Below are 22,030 nucleotides of genomic sequence, written 5' to 3' on the forward strand. Positions count from 1 at the left end.
TCCGGTTCTGGAACACGATTAAGGAACGCAGTTGAAGCGTTAATATAAAAAATACATAACAATGATAGGCTTAGTGCAGGCCCTTTTTTTAAGAGGGTGTTTCTCATTCGGCTGGTTTCCCGTTACACTGAACCCGTGTTTCCTTTCAGGAGCTACACTTGAATAAACAGTTCAATGAATTGTCCTTTCTACTCTATCTAATAGAGTTGGCCTACAGGTCTTAAAGAAACATTGACAGGTTGAACTGTGTTTTTTGCATTATTGAATTAATGTATTTCTATATTTGCAGCTTTGCAGGTTTAGGTGTTTTCCTGTGGGAAGCGGGAAGGGTTTGTCTACGTTTTGACTGAAGTATATCCTATTATTTACACAAAGTTATTTGTGTTTGCTTATACTCAGTGTTATTTGATGCTGAAAAGATATTTCAAAGGACGGTTACACTTTCGGTTGAGAGCAAAATAACAAGTATGAGCAGAACGATTCACTTCATTTTTAGACACTCATCAACCTTCTGTTTTAATTAAGCAGTACAATGGAAATTGGGCAGAGCCTGAGCATGACGTGGACTTTCAATTTGCCCTCTAGCTCTATAGATTGAATCCACTGACATAAATATCAGAGCCTTGAAAATGGATTTCACTAGCTTTTGCTGGCAGCAGCATTGCAGAGGTGGTGACATTTGAAAAAAGAAAAATGTCCCTTTTGACACCAGAAAACAAGGAAAAGGATGATGTTTTTCTTTCATTCAGTCAGATATGTTCTTTAATAAACTTTTATAGACTTGTGAATTTTGTGAATTAATTTATTCAATGTGAATATGATTACAAGTTCATGGGAGGTAAAATGTGCACAATAATCAATTTATGGTAAGCTAACAATACATATTCCTACTTAAGATTGCAATAAATTACATGTTATATTACATTTGAACATTCCAAGCTACACATACTGTACCACATTCCCTATAAATATCTTTCTAGCACATTTATATATGTCTTACTACTGGATGTGCTTGGCATAAACCAGCGGCAACCGATTATATATGTATTATATATGTGTATTACTAATTCTATTAGTGATATGGATTATATTCTGAATGGATTTTTTATTATTATCTGTCTAAATCACATTTTGACCCTTTGGCCAAACTGATGATTATATATTTAGAGTGATAAAATATTGTCATGGGAAAATCTGTGCTGTGGATATTTGAAAGAAATAAACACAAGCTTTCATGTAAATTACTGGCATGTTATTCAGCAGGATTCACCAGTGTTCCCTGGATTAACTCACTCAGAGGTATTCGAGCTACTAGAGATTAGCTTAGGGTTCTTCCACCTGAGATACATTTTCTAAATCATACTCTGATGGGCCTTTCCAGTGTATTGCTACAGTATGTCCAAGACCTTTTCTCCAAATAAACAAACAAACAAACGAACAATCATCAATTCAACACAAAACCGCACAGTTAAAAAAACAAACTGATATGCAAATCATAATGCATATCATTACATTTACACCTCAAAATAACAAGTGAACACTTTCTTAAAAGACAAAGTTTTCATTGAGAGGCTGGTAAAAACAATGAGTGTCGTTAGACCAGCTAACACAAATGTACCAAACTACAGGGACATTAATGATGCCTCTACAATAGACTTTCTGAGGTAATCAATATGAACCTGAAGTAGAAGATCTTCAAAACATCCTGCCATCACTGTGGTGGTCCGTCAGGTTGTATGAATTGAGTTTCACTCTTAACATCTAGGATCAGAGCCATGTCTTTTTTGGATTGAGCAATCATCCTCTACCTGATGTTGCGCTGGCAATGACAGGCGTCTTGAACACTCGGAGGACTGCAAATCTGACCTCGGACCAGCCTGTGGATGGTGAACAGTTCCAATAGGCTCTGCATCTATAAAACGATAACTACCTTGATCAGTCATGACTGTTTGTTGGCGATCGGTTTGTGCTGTGAGATCACCAGATGCGTTCCCTGCATTGTGGCTCATGGTACGTGGCCATCTCCCTGTATAAGCCCTAGAAGGAGTCTCAAAGGAGGGCTGTAAGGAACAGTCCAGGAGCTGGAGCTCCACTGCACCTGACAGACTTTCACTGGACTTTATGGGACTGCCAACAAAGTCGTGGGGATCAAGTATCTGGGAAAATCAAAAAGGATGAATTAATGATTGGAGTTTGTAGTGCCTACCATTAGATTCAATACAAATTGATGACTGTAATGTGAAAGTTCGTGAAATACCTCAGAGAGAATGGCTGGCGTTTCTGTCTCTAAAGGGTTGACAGGCTGGACCAGTTTCTGGCCTGGTTTATGTGGATTTGGAGATGCTTCTATAGGGGACGTCACAGAGCTATATGTTGGTGGAACCAGCACCATCTGCCTCTGAAGCAACTGCATTATGGCCCCAATGTCCGTTGACATACGCTTCTCCAATCTTTGAAAAAAAACAAGACAACAGACACAGCTCAAAGCATACCTATAATGAGTAAAGGACATCAAGATAACAACAATCCTGTAATTTGATCTCACCGCTGGAGTTGTCTATGCATCATTTCCAGTCTGTTCTCTACCTCAGTGCAATGGCGATGGGTGACATTGTGCAGGACGGTATTGGAGGGAACCGAAGATGAGGGGAAAGACATGCTGTGGCTGGGTACTTCCTGGTACTGATGGCCATGACTGTCCCCCCAAAAGCTGAAGGCGTTAGAAACCCCCGAAAGAGCTCCTAATTTAAATTAAGGGTAATGTCAAAATGATGCATTCACTGCAAGGGAAGATTTCACCCAAAAGTGAAAATTCAGACATTATTTATGTTGCTCCATTAAAAATGAAAAACTTAAATAATACCATTGCATAAATATTCATACCCTTAACTCACTACTTAGTTGAAGCACCTTTGGCAAATATTTCAGCCTCAAGTCTTTTTTGGCTATGATGCACCAAGCTTTGCACATCTGCATTTGGGGATTTTTTACCATTCTCCTCCTCAGATCCTCTAAAGCTCTGTCAGGTTGGACAGACATTTTCAGGTTTCTCCAGAGATGCTCGATTGGGTTCAAGCCCAGGCTCTGGCTGGGCCACTCAAGGACATTCAGAGTTGTCCATGAAACACTCTTGCATTGTCTTAGCTGTGTGTTTAAGGTCATTGTCCTGTTGGGAGGTGAACCTTCTGCCCAGTCCAAGGTTCTGAATGCTCCAGGCTAGGTTTTCATTAAGGCAAAATCTATATTTTGCTGTGTTGAGCTTTCCTTCTACTCTGACGAGTCCCCCAGTGACTGCAGCTGAAAACATCGTCACAGCATGATGTTTGCTACCACCACACTTATCGGTTGGGATGGTATTGTGTAGGTGATGAGCAGTGCCTGGTTTCCTCCATACATGATGCTTGGAACTGAGGTTCATCAGACAAGAGAATATTGTTTCTCCGTCGAGTCCTTCAGGTGCTTTTTCGCAAATTCCTCCATTGATTGCTCATTTTGGATGCCAGCTCTAGGAAGAGTCCTGGTTGTTTCAAACTTCTTCCATTAAGGGTTATGGAGGCTGCATGCTTCTGTGAACCTTCAATGAAGCAGAATATTTTTGTAGTTTTCCCCAGATCTGTGTCTTGACACAAGCCTGTCTCTGAGCTCTACAGGCAGTTCTCATGGCTTGGTTTTTGCTCTGATATGCATTTTTAGCTGTTAGACCTTTTATTGAGAGGTTTCATTTGTCTTTCCAAATCATACCCATTCAATTGTATTTGCCATTTGGTTAACCCCACTCTAAGTGTAGTGACATCTACAAGTGAAATAGGAATGCTCCTGAGCTAAATTTCAAGTGTCCCAGAAAAGGTTATGAATACTTATGCAATGTAATTATTTCAGTTTTTTTATATATTTAATACATTTACAAAGTTATCACAAATCTGTTTTTTTTTTTTTAGTGTAGATTGATATGGAAAAAATTAAGAGGTAATAATACTTTAGCTAGGCACTGTACAGTTTATGGATTAAACCGCTTGATTCATTTCTTTTGCAATCTCTATGAATTTTTTGAACCATAGAATTTTATTTTTACATAGACTTTCATTTGACTTTCATGACTCAGAGTTCATTAAAAACATCTTTATTTCTGTTTCGAAGATGAAGGAAAGTCTAATGGGTTCGGAAAAAAATGTAGGTTAAATAAATGATGACAGAATTTTCATTTTTTTTGTCTGAACTAACCCTTTCAGTGAAAATTATTCCAATTATATTCAAATGAACATAAATGTTAGGATCTTTGTTATTTTACGTCTTTTTATGTCCACTTTTCTCAGCAAGGCAAGCTAATACATAATACTTATATAGTACGCCTTATGTAAATTTAACAGAAAGCCAGTAATAACAGGAAAGATATTATCAGAATCCTCCTACCTGACAGCACGTTGAAAGAGTTACTGGTGTTGAGGTTCTTGTCCCTTTTAGCATTGCTTATGCTAGTGATATGGCTCTGAGAGCAGTCCACTATCGTAGTGGGCCGTCGAGTCTCTTCCTCTTCATCACTGCTGGACTGGGAAGCAAAGATATCCGGCTCCCGATGAGCGGCTTGTCTGTCCTCGTGCTGTTTGCCTGGATCCTGTGTTTGAAGAGTCATCCTATTGAGTTTGTCTTCTGTCCACTCTGTATCTGCTACTAAGAGAAATTGCAGTAGTTATTGAAATCCAAGAATCTGGAAGAATCTATAAACTATCACACAGTGTTAGCTCTTACCTTGAGCGCTGGAGTTTCTTATGGAACGAAACAACAGCTTTGCTCTTCGTGTGTGATGGTCAAGACAGCCATGGTCAGAATCATCAGGGTCACTGCTCGTTGACCCGGCTTTAGTGTTAGTCTGTTGAGGAGATAACAAATGTTTAAAAGCACACTTATTCTGGCATGTACTATAATGTAAACCTATTATCAAGTTAAGAGACATGTGTGAGATTACGTCTCTCAAATTGAAAGTGATCTCCAGGTTGCTCCAGAAGTAATCTGAGAACTCTGGATACATGTCCAAGACTTCCAGTACATCATCTCTGTGGATTTTGTGCAGGTCACAGTACGTCAGTGCTCTCACATCAGAACTTGACTTTCCAGGACGTGCAAATAAGTTAATAGGCTCTCCGAATATATCATTCTTGCCTGAGGATAAGCAAAGGGAAGCGATATTGACCATTAGCTTTAAAAGAACGCTCAAAATGTGACTCATAATGAATCTTCCCTCAGTTAACAAACACTAAACACTTTGAATTCATAAAAGCATACTATCACACAATTCTCACTATTTTTCCCATATGAACAGTAAGAGTAATATGCGGTGTGCTATTTCAAATTCAGCCTTAGAAAACAGAAACAAATATTTTGCATCAACAACAGATGGCGCTGCATGGCATTAAAAAAAAACATAACAGAAAAAATAGAAACGTCCACAAGGTGGAGCTACACAACAAAAGTTTTCTCCTTTGAATTCTCAGGATGAGTACTTGGACTTTGTCTCGGAGTAAAAAAAATGAAAAATAATCATACAATAAAAGAAACCAGTTTCACAATTTTATACATCTAAAAGTACTCTAAAGGTGCATAAAAAAATGTGTCTATGTAATATAAAGTATATATTTTCCATACATTTATAATATTGTTATTAAATGGGTCTTTCAAGTTAAAAAATACATATCTGTCTTTATATTTTAGGAAGGGGTTTCCCTGTCAAAAGTTTTTTTTGGGGGTGGTCCATGGAATACAAAATTTGGAATATGCATCACAATGTCAGTTTTTGTGACCCAAACTCTCTTCCTTTACCTAAAATGGCCACTACCACATCTCCCTTTAAGATCTCAATGGAGCCACGGGAAATGAAGTATAGCGCTGGAATCACATCGCCAGCATGGACCAAGGTGTCTCCTGGTGGGGCATGTGTGGTCTTGAACTTCATAGCCAAAGCACGTAAGCAGCCTTTAGTGGAACCCTTGAAAGCTTTACAGTTCTGCAGCAATGTACGATTTAGATGCAAACAGATGTCTGCCTGTAAGCACTCTGGGAACCCCTTCAGCACCTGCAATGAGATAAAACAGGCTAATGTGATAAATGATACAGTGCCTGTCATGTGTGTATGCAAGAATAAAGAGAGTGGGGAAAAAATAGAGTATGCTCAGGTGTTCACAAGGCATTCTGTATGTGACTCTGTGACTCACAGCATTCATGTCAATGCCATTCGTGTAGGACCAAGCATGCTGAAAGTACTCCTCCAGTTTTTGCCTGAGTGGGTTGGGGATCTGGTGGAAACGGATAAATTCCCGAACCCGCAGCATCTGAGTGTGGTAACGTGCGGTGCCAGAGTACAGCCTCTGGATGATGGCTGACACATTTCCAAATATGCTAGCATACATCAGCGCTGTAAATAAAACAACAACAAAAAACATTTTATTTTAGAGCAAAGAATTTTATGATTTCTGAAGACTGGAAAAATTCAACTTTGCTATCACAGGAACAAACTATATTTTAAAAATATATTCAAATAGAAAACATTTTGTTTTTGAGTTCTCAAAATAAATGATCCAGTCATAGCGGGTTAAAGCTGTAAATCATACTAACATTCAATAATAAAGACTAACCTCCAATAAGCATGACACAGATAGAAAAGATCTTCTCAGAATTGGTGTTTGGGGAGACGTTTCCAAAGCCCACGCTGGTGAGGCTACTGAAGGTGAAGTAGAGGGCAGTGACATATTTATCTTTAATCGAGGGTCCTGAGCCAGGTATTGACATATTATACGGCTTCCCCAGCTGATCACCCAAAGACTCAAGCCAACCGATCCGAGAATGACTGTTCCTCTCCACGTTCCCAATAGCATACCAGATGCAGGCCAGCCAGTGGGCGATAAGCGCAAAGGTGCACATGAGGAGAAAAAGCACCGCAGCTCCATACTCAGAGTAGCGATCGAGTTTACGTGCCACACGCACCAATCGCAGCAGTCGAGCAGTCTTCAGTAGGCCAATCAGAGTCGTCGTCTGCCAATACATGAAAACGATCAAAAGGTAATGAGATGGTTGTTAGCATCTATGACAGAATATTAAAGTCACCATGAAATCAAAATTTGCAATTCTTTTTTTTTTCCCATTTTTTCTTTTTTTTATGGAATATTGCAGTATTTACTATAAATGGTTTAGAAATGGAAATATAAAGTCCCACCCGACATTTTTTCTTGTTCGAGAAGTTTCACTGTTTCACTGTTTACTGCACGTCACAATAGGGAAGTAAAAGACTATCTCAACTTTCGTTTCATGCCAACTTTTAAAATCAGAATTACCCATCACTCACCTCTTCTCCTGAACGATAAATGAGCAAGTCAAAGGGAATGGCAGCCACCATGTCAATGAGGAACCAGCCTTTAAAATAGTAGATGGCTATCCGTCCGGGTTGACTAACCACTTCGTCGTTGCTGTTCACGTAGGTTGTGCGAAAGTTAATCACAATGTCTACTACGAACATGATATCCACAATCAGGTCCACCACGTTGAGTGGACTGCAGGAGTAACCGCAGCGCTGCATGGCAGCCTCTTCTTCGTCGCTGAGCAGAAACGAAGCCGAATAAGGCGTGAAGATTGCTGTATAGATGACCAGCAGCAAGATGACCCAGTCCCAGACTGCCTTGAAGGGGCTGTAGTGTAAGATGGTCCATTTGTGGATACGGGGAGCCTGCAGCTTATACTCAGGAAGGACATCTGCACCCAGAGACAGCACCTGAGGAGGAATATACTTCACAATTAGAAGTCTTTTCAGTTCCCTTTCGAAAATGAACTCACACTGCATCAGAAACACTTATCTAATCATGGCAATCCTATTGGCCTGCGACAGCCTATGACATCATCACTAGTGCGACCCGGAAGAATATAAGGGGAGCCTGGAGAACATCTTTTCGTCTTCAGGGACTGTTTTGTTTCTACGCTTCAACCTGAAACTTCAAAAAGGTAATCATGGCTTGTGAAAAACGCTTCAGGAAGAGTGTGCATCCATATCTAAGATATTGATACTAGATGACACACAACTTGTGTGTTTATTGTTTGGGCTCAGAGCATGCACGATCAGTTCCTGAGGGATCTGCTTATGCCACTGTGAGGTTTTTTTTCCCTTGAGAAAACTCCACTCTCGTCTGCTCTCTTCTCGGGGGGGGGGGGGGGGGGAAGACATCTGTACCAGGCGATTCAGGTCCCGCTCGCGCTGAGGCAAAGCAGAGACTGGAATCGTGGGGTTTTTCAGAGGGAGCTTGCTGAGGAGGTTGAGAGTTGTTAATCTCTCACGCCCTTCAGAGACTCGCAAGAGTGAGCTGCAGGATGAGTGATCCAGCAGTGAGTGCTCTGCTGTGTATAAAAACAACCAGCCCAAGAGAGCACGAGATGGCTGATGAGGGTGAAGAGGATTTACACCCCAAACCCTCACAGCCACCCTGCACCGTGTATGTTAAGCTGTTGAGTGTTATGGAACGCACTTCAACAAGGCTTCTGCTGTCATTGGACCGCGTGAGGTAAGAGACCACTTGTGACAGATTCACAAATGGTTTCTTTCCAGCCATAAAGCTCCAGCTCTCGTGAGCCTTCCATTCCTGCCGGATCTACACAATGAGATCGGAAAGGCATGGAAGAACCCGTATTCAGCACGCATTCATCGCCATCAGCGAACTACGCTGATGTTGAGGGGATCGCGAACTATCTCACGGCTGAAAAGGCATCGACACTAAGTGCTCCGGCCCTGCCTCTTAAGCCACTAAAATGTGACATCACGCTTAAATAGCAGGGCATACGTGGTGGCGGGTCTGGCTGGTGATGACTTGCACACAATGACGGTTTTGCAAGCATACCAGGCTGATCTGCTGACAGATTTGAAGCATTTAAATCTCTCACCCCAAGCACTTCTTGCATCAGCCTGAGGCTGGACCTATTATGAGTTATTCCTTCAATTGGGTTTGGTAGTAAGTGCGCTCTTTTGTGCTCTTATGGTGATAGGCCTCCATTTTGTGAATGTCGTTCAGGCCATCGCTCCATGGGCAGCAGGTTGAGCTCTGTAGGTCTCTTTCTGTTTACATGTGTTTTTAGTAAGGATGAATGATAGGCCACGGTTCCCTGTAAGTAAGTATTAAGGGGGTGTTAAATATGGTTTTCATAGGATGGTGAAATTAGGGCCCTGAAGTTTTACTTTATATTTGTGTATATACCATGTGTCTCGATTTTTGGCTTAGGTTTAGTAACTAGGAAATTGGTGGCGGTTTGCTAAGCATTCTCACCTTGAACCTCTCAGTATCTGAGTGTAGGCTCCTTAGAGCTAGAGCCCATCAGGATAATTTCCTCCTGTAAATCTAGTTGTTCCTAGTACTGGCCTCTTCTTACTACAGGAGTGGTCTAGCTCCTGTAGTAGCTCCCACCTTTTGCTCTAGGCGTATTCATGCCAGAGGTGTTACAGGGTAGATAGCAGCATAGGTAGCAGGCTATCTTCAAAAAGCCTCCCATGCAGATGTCCCATGAGTGTTGTCAGGCCTTTTCTCTCTAGAAAGTAAGAAGCAGTATGCTCAGGCCTCCGCCCTTTAGATCTGAGTATTATAGCTAGTTTATCCAGCTAGGCCTTAAAATTGAAAAATGATTTTTTCCGCTGAGCCCCTTGAATAAAAAAAATTCAAGTCATAAGGTTAAATGTCGTTGGCATGAGTAGAGAATGTAAAATCTGTCTTGTAAAAATACAAGATAATAGGCCTCGACCCTGATACATTCCTCAGTGTCATGCTGATAGTACTCCCCTTGTTAGGGTCTTTATTTAGAGTACTTTGCTACCTATAGCTCGTATGATATCACCCTTCACCACCCAGGCTCAGGTATACAGATTAGTTACTCCCTCCCACTCGGGTTGGTTGAGTATGCTCCCTTAGAGCCGAAGCACTGCCTTCGTGACATTCGGAGCTGTAGGCCTTACAATAGGTCTCCCCGATAGTCCAGTAGCGTAAGATTGTACTCCCCTTGCTTTAAAGGGTCGATAGCACTTCTGCTGAGTACACTGCCTGTTGGCAATGTAAACCTTAGAGCTGGAGGCGCTCCCCTTATTAGGGTACCTTTCAGAGTGCCAAGCCTCCACGGGGCTCAGAAGCACTGTGTAGATCCAGGATCGAGTAGAGTCACTCCCCTCGTTTGCAAGGGTTAGAAAGCGCTATGCTGAGTTCTACTCTCCAGGATGCACGTCTCTATGATCCGGTCTGTGAGTTATTACTGCCACTACCTGCAGTCATCACTATCGGATGCCTCCACAAGTAAGGCAAGTAATACTAGAGACTCTGTTCAGAAAGCACTGCCCGGGCTGACGTCCGTGAAAGTCGAAGCTGTAGGCCTTACAGAAGGCCTCCTCGATAATACGGTAGCGCAAGATTGTACTCCCCTTGCTTTAAAGGGTCGATAGCACTTTTGCTGAGTACCCCACTTAGACCAGGTCAGCCTCCCTGGTGGCATGTCGGGTTGACTTCATGTCCCCCTCAGAAAGTGACTGGACGGGACTCCTTTGGACCCCCTGCCTATATTCGCTTAAAGGAACCCCTTTCACGGAAGTTGTTGGTTCCAAAGCCTTTGAGCAGCCTTGGTAGGCCTTCACTGTATCAGAGGCCTCTTTGAGGCTTGGGCAGTGGCTGTAGGGAATATTGTCACTGACAGCTAAGTATGTGACCCGAAGGGGAGTGTTTTGGGCATTTCAGTGGAACTGCCGTTTTTTTTTTTTGACGTTTTTGTCACAGCCAAAATTTGGCATGCACTCCCCTCAGCATGGCAGCGTGGGTAGATCGTTCCCCATAGCGTTCTGACACAGTGCGAGTTCCCTTTCGAAAGGGAACGTCTCAGGTTACAACTGTAACCTATGTTCCCTGAGAACAGGGAATGAGACACTGCGTCAGAACGCTATGGGAACGCCTCCGCATGAACCGGTGTCTGAAACGCTTATCTAATCACGGCAATTGATTATGACATGAATTATGACTGAAGTCTCTGTCGAAGTGCTTTTCTCATGACATATTTCAGATTATTACATGGCTTGGTTGAATTCTAATGTAGAATGCGGTCTGTTATTTCTTGACAACAGGCCGCTGCTAAGTATAACACACCATTGCCATGAAAAACAGAGCGTTGCTATGGACGCAGGATTCTAACCGTAGAGACGGAACGGACTATTTTCTTTAGCGGAAGCAATACAATCGTTTTTAAATCAATAAATTCCTTTTTAAATCAATAAACTCCTTTTTAAATCAATGATCCTGATCAGCCTGTCAGGGTTGTATTCGCTATAACAACCGCCTCGCTCTTATCCCTTACTTAAAGCACCTGCTGCTGCACATCTGCAGCAAAACCACTTTTACACAGTCACATTATCAACATGATTTTTAATGGTGTCCTGCTCCTAAGAATGAAATAAAATTGTAAAAGTTTTTTTTTTTTTTTTAAACAAGAATTATTTTATTCAGCAAGGAGGAATTCAATTGACAATAAAGATTTACATTGTTACAAAATATTCTATTTTAAATAAAGGCTGTTCTTTCGAACTTTATATTCATCAGAGAATCCTGAACAACTGTTCTCAAAATATTTGTGTTGAAATGTTTCTTGAGCATCAAGTCAGCATATCATAATGATTTCTGAAGGATCATGTGACACTGAAGACTGGAGTAATGATGCTGATAATTCAGCTTTGACATCACAGCAATCAAATATATTTTATAATATATTAAAATGGAAAACAGTTATTTTAAATTATAAAATATTTTACTGTCATGTACATTTAACCATTTTGGTTTATAAATGCAAGGGTGGTTGTATAAATCGCAAACGAAGATAATGGCAAAAAGGCAATATTTAATGAATCCACAGAATAATCCACAAGAACAGAGTACCATACAACACATCCATAAACTGACAACACCGGACAACTAAAACCAAACAGAACTGAACATATATACATGTGAGTGAACAGCTGAACATAATGAGTGACTGTGACAACAAATGATAAACTCAGGCAGAAGGTGGCGAAACACAAAAAGTCCAAAGTAACAGAACCATGGAATTTACAATATTAATGTTTTTAAACAATATTAAATTTTTCGACAAATTGGTGAGTATGAGACTTCTTTCAAAAACATGGTAACATTAAATTGTAATGTACAATTATATGAATAAGTATTCATTTGATTTAGATATAATAAAATTATAAATCACAAATAATTGGTTGGTTCCAATTAACCCTTCGCTAAGATTTTAAAATGTTTCTGATAAATCCTACCTTAACGGCTGTTGTCATCAGCCATTTTCAGGTTTTTGCTGTCTCCACAGTTTTTATATTTCAATGCTGCATAATTGTAAAAAATAAAAATAAAAAAATTATAAAAAATAAAATTTTCAAAGAAAAACAGCATATAAATATTTATTTTATACCAGTTTATGAGCACATATTCCAAGATGTTCTGTAAAGCTTCTCTGAGTTATCAACAACCTCAATTGTACGTTTCATAGACTAGCCAGTTAAACCAAAACATGTTCAGTCCATTCTCCTCATTTAATTGTAGAAACCTTTTACAAAGCTCGCTGTAAGGCAGAAATATTATCATATGTTCCTGACAGGAACTGAGTGGGCTGTAACTCAGTGTGGGTGAAGTAATGAAGCCATGTTTAGTCTCTGAGATATCCACTGAGTACACATCACTGCAGGGAGAACATTAATGCTTCACACTTGTAAACACCCTCCAGGCAGCAAACTTCATCTTATTATTTTTTCCCTAAAGATGTGACCAATGTTTAGTCATTTGCTCAAAGCTCCGGTGAGTTTTTATTACTCTTACTTGTGTTTATTAGAATAATTAAGGCATTAGATTACAAGAACACACAAATATTATTCACAGCATAACTATATAAACCATTCTTTATAGCTCAGGTATAAATATTTTGGCATATGTACATTATGATTTCTTAAATATAAATACAGGATCAAACAATTTCTTGGTTTGAGACAGCCTTGAACTTATTCTACCAAAGGCCAGTGATGCAGAATCATAATTAATTTATGTTAATCTTTCTCTTGCTCATTATGTACCATTATAATGAAGAAACATATCCACCGAAGACTGAAAAGCAAGCGGGAGGAAAAAAACACCTTCTAGACTTCATTTGTTTATGGAAATTAAAGTCAGGCAATTTTCATAATCAAAAAACCTCATTACACTGACACTTGTCCTCACAAATAACGCCTGCACTAAACAGCTAATAAAATCAAAATCTAAGTTAGCTTCCAGATAAATTATGTTTAATTCATGCATCTATTTTTATAACTAGGTTAAAAATCTATGAAAAGGCTGATGTAGTTTCCATCCATGACTTGCCTTAGCACTCAATTTGTGTGGAACAGCAAAACATAGTCAGACAATAACAAGTGACCTTCTAAACAATAATTCCACATAAAAAATAAAAAATATGCATAATACATAAAGTGGTTCTAAAATAAATTGTCCAAATATAAAAAAAATAAAATAAAACAAAGAAACTTTCTCAAGTCTCTGGCCGCTCTTACCTCTCTGCTCTCTTGGCCAAGAATGGGACTTGTCTTGTCACAAAAGTGGAGGCTCAGGGAGCCTTGTTTGCAAAGCATGTGTATCTGAAATGAAGGCTGAGGCTGAACAGGAGAACAGGACTGGAAGACTGGAAGAGCTTGTTCAGTGGCTTCAGCACCAGAATCATGATCCAATAATCTTCTGACTGCCACTGCTCATGGCTCAAGTGGCAGAATCCATGACTCCTCTACATGTCTGCATGGGGAATGGTGAGCTCAGAAGCTGCAGGATCCAGAACCTGTTTATTTTCTGCTGTCTTCTGGATTTGTCCATTTAGTAGTAGTTCTCTGGGCTCTTGCAGTCCATCTAACTCCTATGCTTTGTGCTACCTGCCCTACAACATTTAGCAAGAAAGTTTAAAAGTTCTGAGGTAAAGCCATTTTAAAAACTGAAAGACCTGTTTGTGCTATTGCTCTGATTCAGATGCAAAATAGCTGCCAGTCACTTAAACATACATACAGAATGAGAGAGAGAGAGAGAGAGAGAGAGAGAGAGAGAGAGAGAGAGAGAGAGAGAGAGAGAGAGAGAGAGAGAGAGAGAGAGAGAGAGAGAGAGAGAGAGAGAGAGAGAGAGAGAGAGAGAGAGAGAGAGAGAGAGAGAGAGAGAGAGAGAGAGACCGATCAAAGGAAGAGGGCACACCAAAATCTTGTGATTAAACCGATACTGAGACACACATTTTCCAAGAATTCATCACATCCCATTGACATTCCTTTTAGTACAATAGTTCTCAATCTTTTCAATTTGAATACTGAATAGTTAAACACTATTTTGAGATTTTATAAGATTTTAATTTTTTTTTCCAATAAAAATAATAGCTATTGAGGAGGGAAATATTTCAGTTTCCATCTTTTTTTAGCATTTAAATGATTCCTTTTAATATGTTTTTAATATAATCAAATAATTTTTGAGTAATATTTGGTTGAGAATCACTAATTTAGAAGTATGTTTACATATATTTATACAGATCTTGGCAGATTTGTTATTGACTTACAAAAAAAGTGAACAAATATAATTGATTTGCTAGTGTTGAATGGCAATAGTGCAATGCTATAAGAAAAGTGTTTATTTTATGCAAAAAGGAAATACAAATTGTGGTTTCTTCTCTTTGAAAATCACTATTTTTCTTCAAAGATCCTAATTGTATTTCAACTTTAGTAAAAGGCTTCTAAATTTTCTACTTTGATTTATTAATATCCAGAGTGAAGGAGGAGTTACTTTGAGACCTTTTCTGTCACTTCGGATAATAAATTACATCAAAATCCTTCTGTGTTCCTTACACAGCTTGATTCACTCTCAGTGCTGATTAAGCAGCATCAACTCACATGAAATTACAAGGCTGCTGCTGGGTCTATATGCATTCATAAATGAGCAAACATAAGATTTCAAATCATGTTTATTCACCCATGTCTCCCAAAATTGGTGATAAACATTTTTGGGTCCTGTGGCATGGTTACACTGTCCTTGTGAATTAGCTGTGTGTGAGCTTGTTGGGGTGAAGGGGTGGGTGGGGACATGTCAGTCCAAGGCCAGTACCACAGCAGGGGTAGGAAAGAGAGAGGACATAGGGGTGAAGGAACCGGCCTTGGGACTGAAAATAGCCTTCTGGGATGGAGCTGCATTGAAGCTCCAACAAACCATAAAACACTGTTACCCTGACTGGCTCCTTGTTCTCTGACTCACCAGACAATTTACAGATTTGATCTACAGCCAAGACATTTACTACCTTATAGAGCTCTGTGCAGTAAAATCTATTTAAACATACTTTTAATTTATCAGATTAGAAGAGCCATGTTGGCAGGGAATCTGCGATCAATAAATAAATACAAAATTGTGGTTCTCAATCTTTCTGACTTCTTACATTGTTCACAAAAATATTCAAAGGCCTCCAAAAACTTTATTTATTTTAATTTGATTTACTGGATAAGTATTAAGTATAGGGATTTAATCAAATATAATGCACATGGCACTTTAGGAATTTTAAAATGTATGACTTTTACAAGTCTAGAAATCATACTACCTCATATGTCCAGGTTTTCCAAGTGTGAGTCCTGCCCTATATACTTACAAAATGTACTTCTTCTTTTGTAGGGTGCTTTTTCAAAGAAAAGAAAAGCAGCTGCTGAGGAATAATTTAAAATAAGAAATATTTTGATTGTAAGCTTTTTTAGCTTATTTGAAATCTTGTTTTTTTCCTATTTTAAATCTTATTGAGGCCCCCGGTGCCCTGGTTGAGTACCAGTGATAGAAAGCATAGACTCCTGTAAATTCTGAACATACAGCTTAAAGAAAAGAAAAAAAAAGATTATTTTGACATGCGGGACAACCTTTCACTTACATGAGATCACAACAACAGCAAACCACAACGATCCCGAAGCAGTGTCACTTGGATATTCGTTACAATATGGAAAAAAGACTATAGAAATTTCCATTTCATGCCGACTTCAAATTGTGAATGTATTCCATACATTTTGTATAAATAATAATAAAAATGTGTATTTAGGATTGGAGAAATCAAATCAACCACCCTTTAAAAAAAAATCTATATTGGTCAATTAATTTGTTCCACTAATATAAAGTACTGTATTGATCCTCATATTTAAAAAAAAAAAAAAAGAAGCAAAAACTTGATCTCATCTCTATCCTTTGCTCTGGTTGACAGAACATTCACCTATGCTATGTCCATCCCTTGTGTGCTGTTTCAGGCTTATACTGTACATGCTTCAAGGCAAAAACTTTCCTGACGTCCTACCTCGCACCAGCTGTCCACCAATGTCATGAAATGGAGTCCTCACACAAAAGACCCCTCCATTAAAAGACTATTAACGAATCTCCCAAGAATGAATTAACAATGCTTCTCAACTGCCTTCACAGAGCAACCAGCCAACATCCAGCCCCACGGTGTCCTTATCTGCTTGTGAAGAAATGAATTCAGGTAGAGAGCTCAGATGTATCGAGCTTAAGAAGGCTGTGAGAAATCTGTCAGTTGAAACATGGAAGTTAATCTCATGGGGAAGCAGTCAGAGAGGGCAACCATGGATCAAGGAAGCACTACAGCCCATAGGGCACTGCCATTTGCAGCGAGTGATTGTCTCAGTGCCTCACAGACGGTGGTGTGGCAGTCAAGGGCATCCTTGTGTTGAGATGAATGTAGGGTGCTTGACCTGACTGCTGTGACTGTGGTGAGCAGGGCCCAGTTCTGACACCACAACACCAATCTTACATGCCGCCAACGAGAGGCTCTGGGCAGAGACAAATGACAGTATTTCCATCCTGTGCCAGTGTTCATGTCCTGTGGCATCACTTTCATCACATTACATACAAGAACAGGCACATTCTACTGTAATGATTTAAAGGGATAGTTCACCCTAAAATTACTATTTTCATTTCTGGGTGGTCTCTTAAAATTGCACAATTTGAGAAAGCAAAAATACAATCTTTCTATTAATTGTCTGCAGCGAAAAAATTTGTAACAACCATAATTATGGGAAAACTCTGCTCTCATGTGCACTGTCCCAGAACAACACCTGAAGTAAATCTATATATGTAATGCATCATAATTACTCCAGTCTTCAGTGTCACATGATTCCTTCAGAAATCATTCTAATATGCTTATTTGCTGCTCAAGAAACATTTCTTACTATTATCCAGTTGTGCAGCTTAATATTTTTTGTGGAAATCGTGATACTTTGTTCCCCAGGATTCTTTAATGAATAGAAATTTCAAAAGAACAGCATGTTTTTGAAAAATAAATCTTTTGTAACATTATAAATGTCTTTACTCTCACTTTAGATCAATTTAATGTTTCCTTGCTGAATGAAAGTAATTCATTCTTAAAATAAAAATTCTTACAGACCCCAAACTTTTGAACAGTACTGCTCAAAAGTATCAAATGCTAAAAACAAAGCATATAGGGAACTCACCTCCTGTGCGACAATACTAGAGATGCGAACAGCCCTCTTGACCCGTGAGTTTCTCCGCTCATTGCTCCCTTGCGCCCCCTCCTGAGGAATGCTGCCACTGGCACTAAAGGACATGTTTCTACTCCATATAGATAACTGCCTAGACTATCACTGTTCACCACTGTTCATCTCACCTCACCTACTGCTCACAGGAACAACCAACACTGTCATCCTCTTGAGGTGGATCACTTCCGTCAGTGTGAAGCCTTCTCTTTTAGATGTATCTCTTCAGTGGCTTCCAATAAAAGCCTGATTGGTCTTTAAATTTCAGAGCAGTTCGCTCACTTTTTCCACGCTTCAAAGTTGTCCAGTCCAATTTCTGCTCAGCAATAAACACAACAATATGAGTAAACTGCTGATCTTAACATTGGTTTCTCACACAAAAATCTGAAAACGGAATACGATTCTGAACAGGAGCAGCACGGATCCATCGTCAGGCTGTCAGTGCAGCTGTTCCACTTTTTCCACGCTTTGCCTTTTAAAGAGTGTAAACTGCCTGTGGTATCCCAATCCATCCCTCCCTCTCTCGTTTTCAGAAACACTGTGTTTGCGTATGTTCCTCTCTCTCTCTCTCTCTCTCTCTCTCTCTCTCTCTCTCTTCTGTGGAAGTCCCACTCGAGAAGAGATGTAATTGCAGCTGGCTGAACGATCCACCTCCTCACTCTCAGTAGCCCAGCAGGGCTTGATGGATATCCTCCATTCCCCTGATAGATACAAACATGCTAAAAAAATGCTGTTTTTTTTCTCTCTGTGCCCAGCTCCCAGGCGTTTTACAGACCCTCACCTCTCACTCGCTTCTCTTATGATCATTTCACCCACATTAGTTTTAACCATACTTAAATTACATGTATAAAATGAAAGCCAAGCCAATGTATGCGGTGAATAACCGCTTTCTGCCAAACGTGGGTCATTGCTCACACAATACACATTTGTATGATTATTCTCAAATAAAAGATAATACTTACTGTAATACCTACACTTATTAGCTTCAGTGTGTTAACATCAGGTATTGTGAACTAACAATGAACAACATTTTTACAGCATTCATTAATCTAGGTTAATGATCATTTATAAATATACCATTGTTCATTGTTAATTTATGCTCCTATACATAATGCATTAACTTCCGTTAATTTACTCAACTTTAAGTGTTAAAAATGTATTGATATACACTACTGTTCAAAAGTTTGGGGTCTGTAAGATTTTATAATGTTTTTGAAAGAAAGCCCTTATGCTAAGCAAGGCTGCATTTATTTGATCAAAAATACAGTAAAACAGTAATATTGTGAAACTCTCGGAGTGTTTGGCATGGTAATGGATGTGGCTGGATGTGACTGATTATATGTTTGGTCTTGGCAGAATAGATCTGTTACGCTGCTGCTGCAGAGCAAGCAAGGGAATTGCTACTGCCAATACATACACAACATGTGAGCAAGTAAGACATGCTGCTGCTGTACAATATAGCGTGCATGAATTACCAATATCAGATCTATACAGGTGGAGTTGGGAGACGTGGAGGGTTTCTGAAAGCATGCTGCAACTGCTAGAGCAAATGCTGACCAAGTGGTTGAAGGTTGAGACACGAGCTCATTGGCTGCTGATATAGCAGGAACCAATCAGCTATGCCCTATAGAGAACGTGATTGCAAGCAGATTGAGTTAAGGACCTATCGGCATCATAGTTAGAGTCCCAGCATTATAGAGTTTCATGACAGAACTTTGTATTTACAATTTTGACAAGTTTTCTATTTCATTATATTTTAAAATTAAATATATTCCTGTGATGGAATAAACATTTTTTATTATTATTAATTTTGAAAACAGGTGTGCTGCTTAATGTTTTTTTTTTTTGTAAAAAATAATGTCAGGATTCTTTGATGAAAAGAACAGCATTTATTTGAAAAAAATATTTTAACATAATAAATGTTTTTCTTTTTTACATTAGTCAATTTAATGTGTCCTTGTTGAGTAAAAAATATACTGACCCAAAGGTTTTGAAAGTTATTGTATGCAAAAAATTACATTAACCTACCTTAATAAATGCAGTAAAAGTAGCGTTCCTTGTTAGTTCATGATACCAAATGCATTAACTAATTGCATCCTAAGTGTTACCAAAATATATTACTAAAAACTCACTGCCAAAGAACAATGAAAAACAAACATCTACATAGGGCTGGGCGATAAAACGATAACGATATGTATCGCGATAGACACGTAATCAATATCAATAAAAAATGCGTTCGATAAAACGTTCGATAATTTTTTATTTTTTTTTCGTCGGAAGAAACCAGCAAGCAGGTTTGATTGCATGAACAAAGGCACTCACTCTCTAGTAACTAGATAAAACAGGAAAAGTCAGCTCGCCTGACTTGAAGTCTGACCGTAGTCAGACCAATGTCATCTGCAGATTATGCAAGACAGTCGTCAGTTTCTCTGTTATTCGCGTGCTGATGCGCTGTTCTAGCGTGTGTTTCTCAGCGTGTACATGTGAAGCTCACATGCACTAAAAGCCTGTCTACCAGCGCCTGAATACTAAGTAATCTTTCGAGTCTTATTTTGCTCATACTGTTATATACACACAAGGTTTACATAAACTAGTCGGATATGTCTAAAGTGAAAGCAAACTTGAGAAAATTGAGAGAAAATCTGCATGTCAAATGCGTGTATAATAGACGCGTCGCGCGCAGTTCTTAAAGAGACAGTAGTAATAGTAAACACATTGCCGCTTGTCCCTAAAGGGATAGTTCACCCAAAAAATAAAAATTATCTCATTATTTACGCACTCTACTGTTGTTCCAAACCTGTATTAATTGCCTTCTAATATTTTCTAATATTAATATTTTGAAGAATGTGGGTATCCAAACAGTAGCTGGTCCCCACTGACTTCCATAGGAGAAAAATATACTATGGAAGTCACTGGGGTACATCAACTGTTGGTCATTCTTCCAAATAACTTTTATTTTCAACAGAAGAAAGAAACTTATTCGAGTTTAAAACAATGTGAGAGAGTAAATTATGAAAATTAGAATTTTTAGGAGAACTATCCCTTTAATGTTAATAAAACAACAAAATGTAAAGAGAAAATCACTCACTGCTCTTGACTAATAACTTTATTAATAGCTTTAATAAGTATCAATGTATAATTTATAGAAAATAGAAAGAAATAGATTTATAGAATTTATAGAAAGAAGTTGTAATATTATATTTTTGCCATATCGCCCACCCCTTTATAAAGCATTTATTACGTATTCTTTAATTTTGCACCTTAATGTTAAGAGATAATTGTTAAGTGTTCATTGTGATTTTAGACTTTTGAGTTTTCCATGGTCGTGTTGACATTTCTGCCTTTATAACTGATGGGATTATAATCAGAGGTAGGTTAAGTTTAAAATAAAAAATCTTTAAATGTAATATATTTGTCTCCTGAACTGGTCCTTATTTTAAATATGTTATAAAAAAATTCAATAATTATCGATATCGGCCGATATAAAACACTTATATCGTGATACAGTTTTCAGCCATATCGCCCAGCCCTACATCTACACCCTGGTAAATACATCTCTGACCACTCATTTATATTTTTTGGGATGTTTTGGTTGGCATTCACTTTGAAAACAACTGATCTATAAGTCATGCATACACTTGACAGTATAATTACTCACCCATGACTGACTTCATGAATGAGAAGTCACTTTTTTCATGCGTCAATAAAGGTCACACTTCTTGTTTACTAGATATTTACTAGATAATGATACAAGGACATTAAAAGAAAAGGCAGATATTATTCCAAGACACAATGTACTGTAAGTCTCTGCTTTCTAGGTGACAATGACTACTCCCTTTCATTAAAGTGAGTCAAAAAGCATTGGAAAAGATAATAAGACTTCTCTGAATATGCAATACCACATTAACCTGTTTTTAATGTGACTCATTATGTTTTTACTCTGAAGGCCTTCAGTGAAGTGTAACAGACATGATTACTGCCACTACACTGACCCACACACTACACTACACAGTTCAGTCATAGCCTTTTTTTAAATGGTTTGGAATAAAATTTATCCTTAAGTATTTCTTTATGTCATGGTCCAAGTTGTATATTGGGAGATGTACATAATTTAAAAATGAACAACATGTCTAAAGGCACGGAGTAGTCATTGTTCTAAAACTGCTCAGTTTCCCATTAGACAGAAATTTGAAATGACCTTGCTTGAGATACTCTTAGCTAAAGGCACATTTCATGGTGAATAATGAAAAACCTTGCAGATCCTTCGTGATGTATTATGGAATGGGACACTATTGAGATCATTTTGGTGAAAAAATGCCATAATTGCTTCTACAAGGAAATTTATCATCCTTTCCTGCTAAATTCTTAGAAACCTGCAAAGATTAACACTACTTTGTGGAGTTTCAGCCGTTTGAGCTGATTTATACATTAAGTAAT

The 22,030-nt window shown here is 38.7% G+C and overlaps 1 protein-coding gene across 1 annotated transcript in view; it reads right to left on the minus strand.

Annotated features, from left to right (window-relative positions):
• Positions 1 to 785: 785 nt before the first annotated feature.
• kcnh2a (potassium voltage-gated channel, subfamily H (eag-related), member 2a) overlaps positions 786 to 22,030 on the minus strand; it is a gene marked incomplete at its 5' end in the record, with an annotated part of 45,941 nt that continues 24,696 nt past the window's right edge. The window contains 12 exons of the mRNA XM_081373784.1: positions 786 to 2,156; positions 2,258 to 2,450; positions 2,546 to 2,741; positions 4,411 to 4,665; positions 4,747 to 4,867; positions 4,964 to 5,157; positions 5,815 to 6,067; positions 6,207 to 6,406; positions 6,627 to 7,023; positions 7,334 to 7,756; positions 8,210 to 8,373; positions 8,453 to 8,624. Coding sequence (XP_081229910.1) covers positions 1,755 to 2,156; positions 2,258 to 2,450; positions 2,546 to 2,741; positions 4,411 to 4,665; positions 4,747 to 4,867; positions 4,964 to 5,157; positions 5,815 to 6,067; positions 6,207 to 6,406; positions 6,627 to 7,023; positions 7,334 to 7,756; positions 8,210 to 8,373; positions 8,453 to 8,624 — 2,970 coding nt within the window. The 3' untranslated portion in view covers positions 786 to 1,754. The remainder of the gene's footprint in view (positions 2,157 to 2,257; positions 2,451 to 2,545; positions 2,742 to 4,410; positions 4,666 to 4,746; positions 4,868 to 4,963; positions 5,158 to 5,814; positions 6,068 to 6,206; positions 6,407 to 6,626; positions 7,024 to 7,333; positions 7,757 to 8,209; positions 8,374 to 8,452; positions 8,625 to 22,030) is intronic.

This window comes from Scardinius erythrophthalmus (assembly GCF_964197995.2).
Source record: "Scardinius erythrophthalmus genome assembly, chromosome: 9".
NCBI lineage: Eukaryota > Metazoa > Chordata > Actinopteri > Cypriniformes > Leuciscidae > Scardinius > Scardinius erythrophthalmus.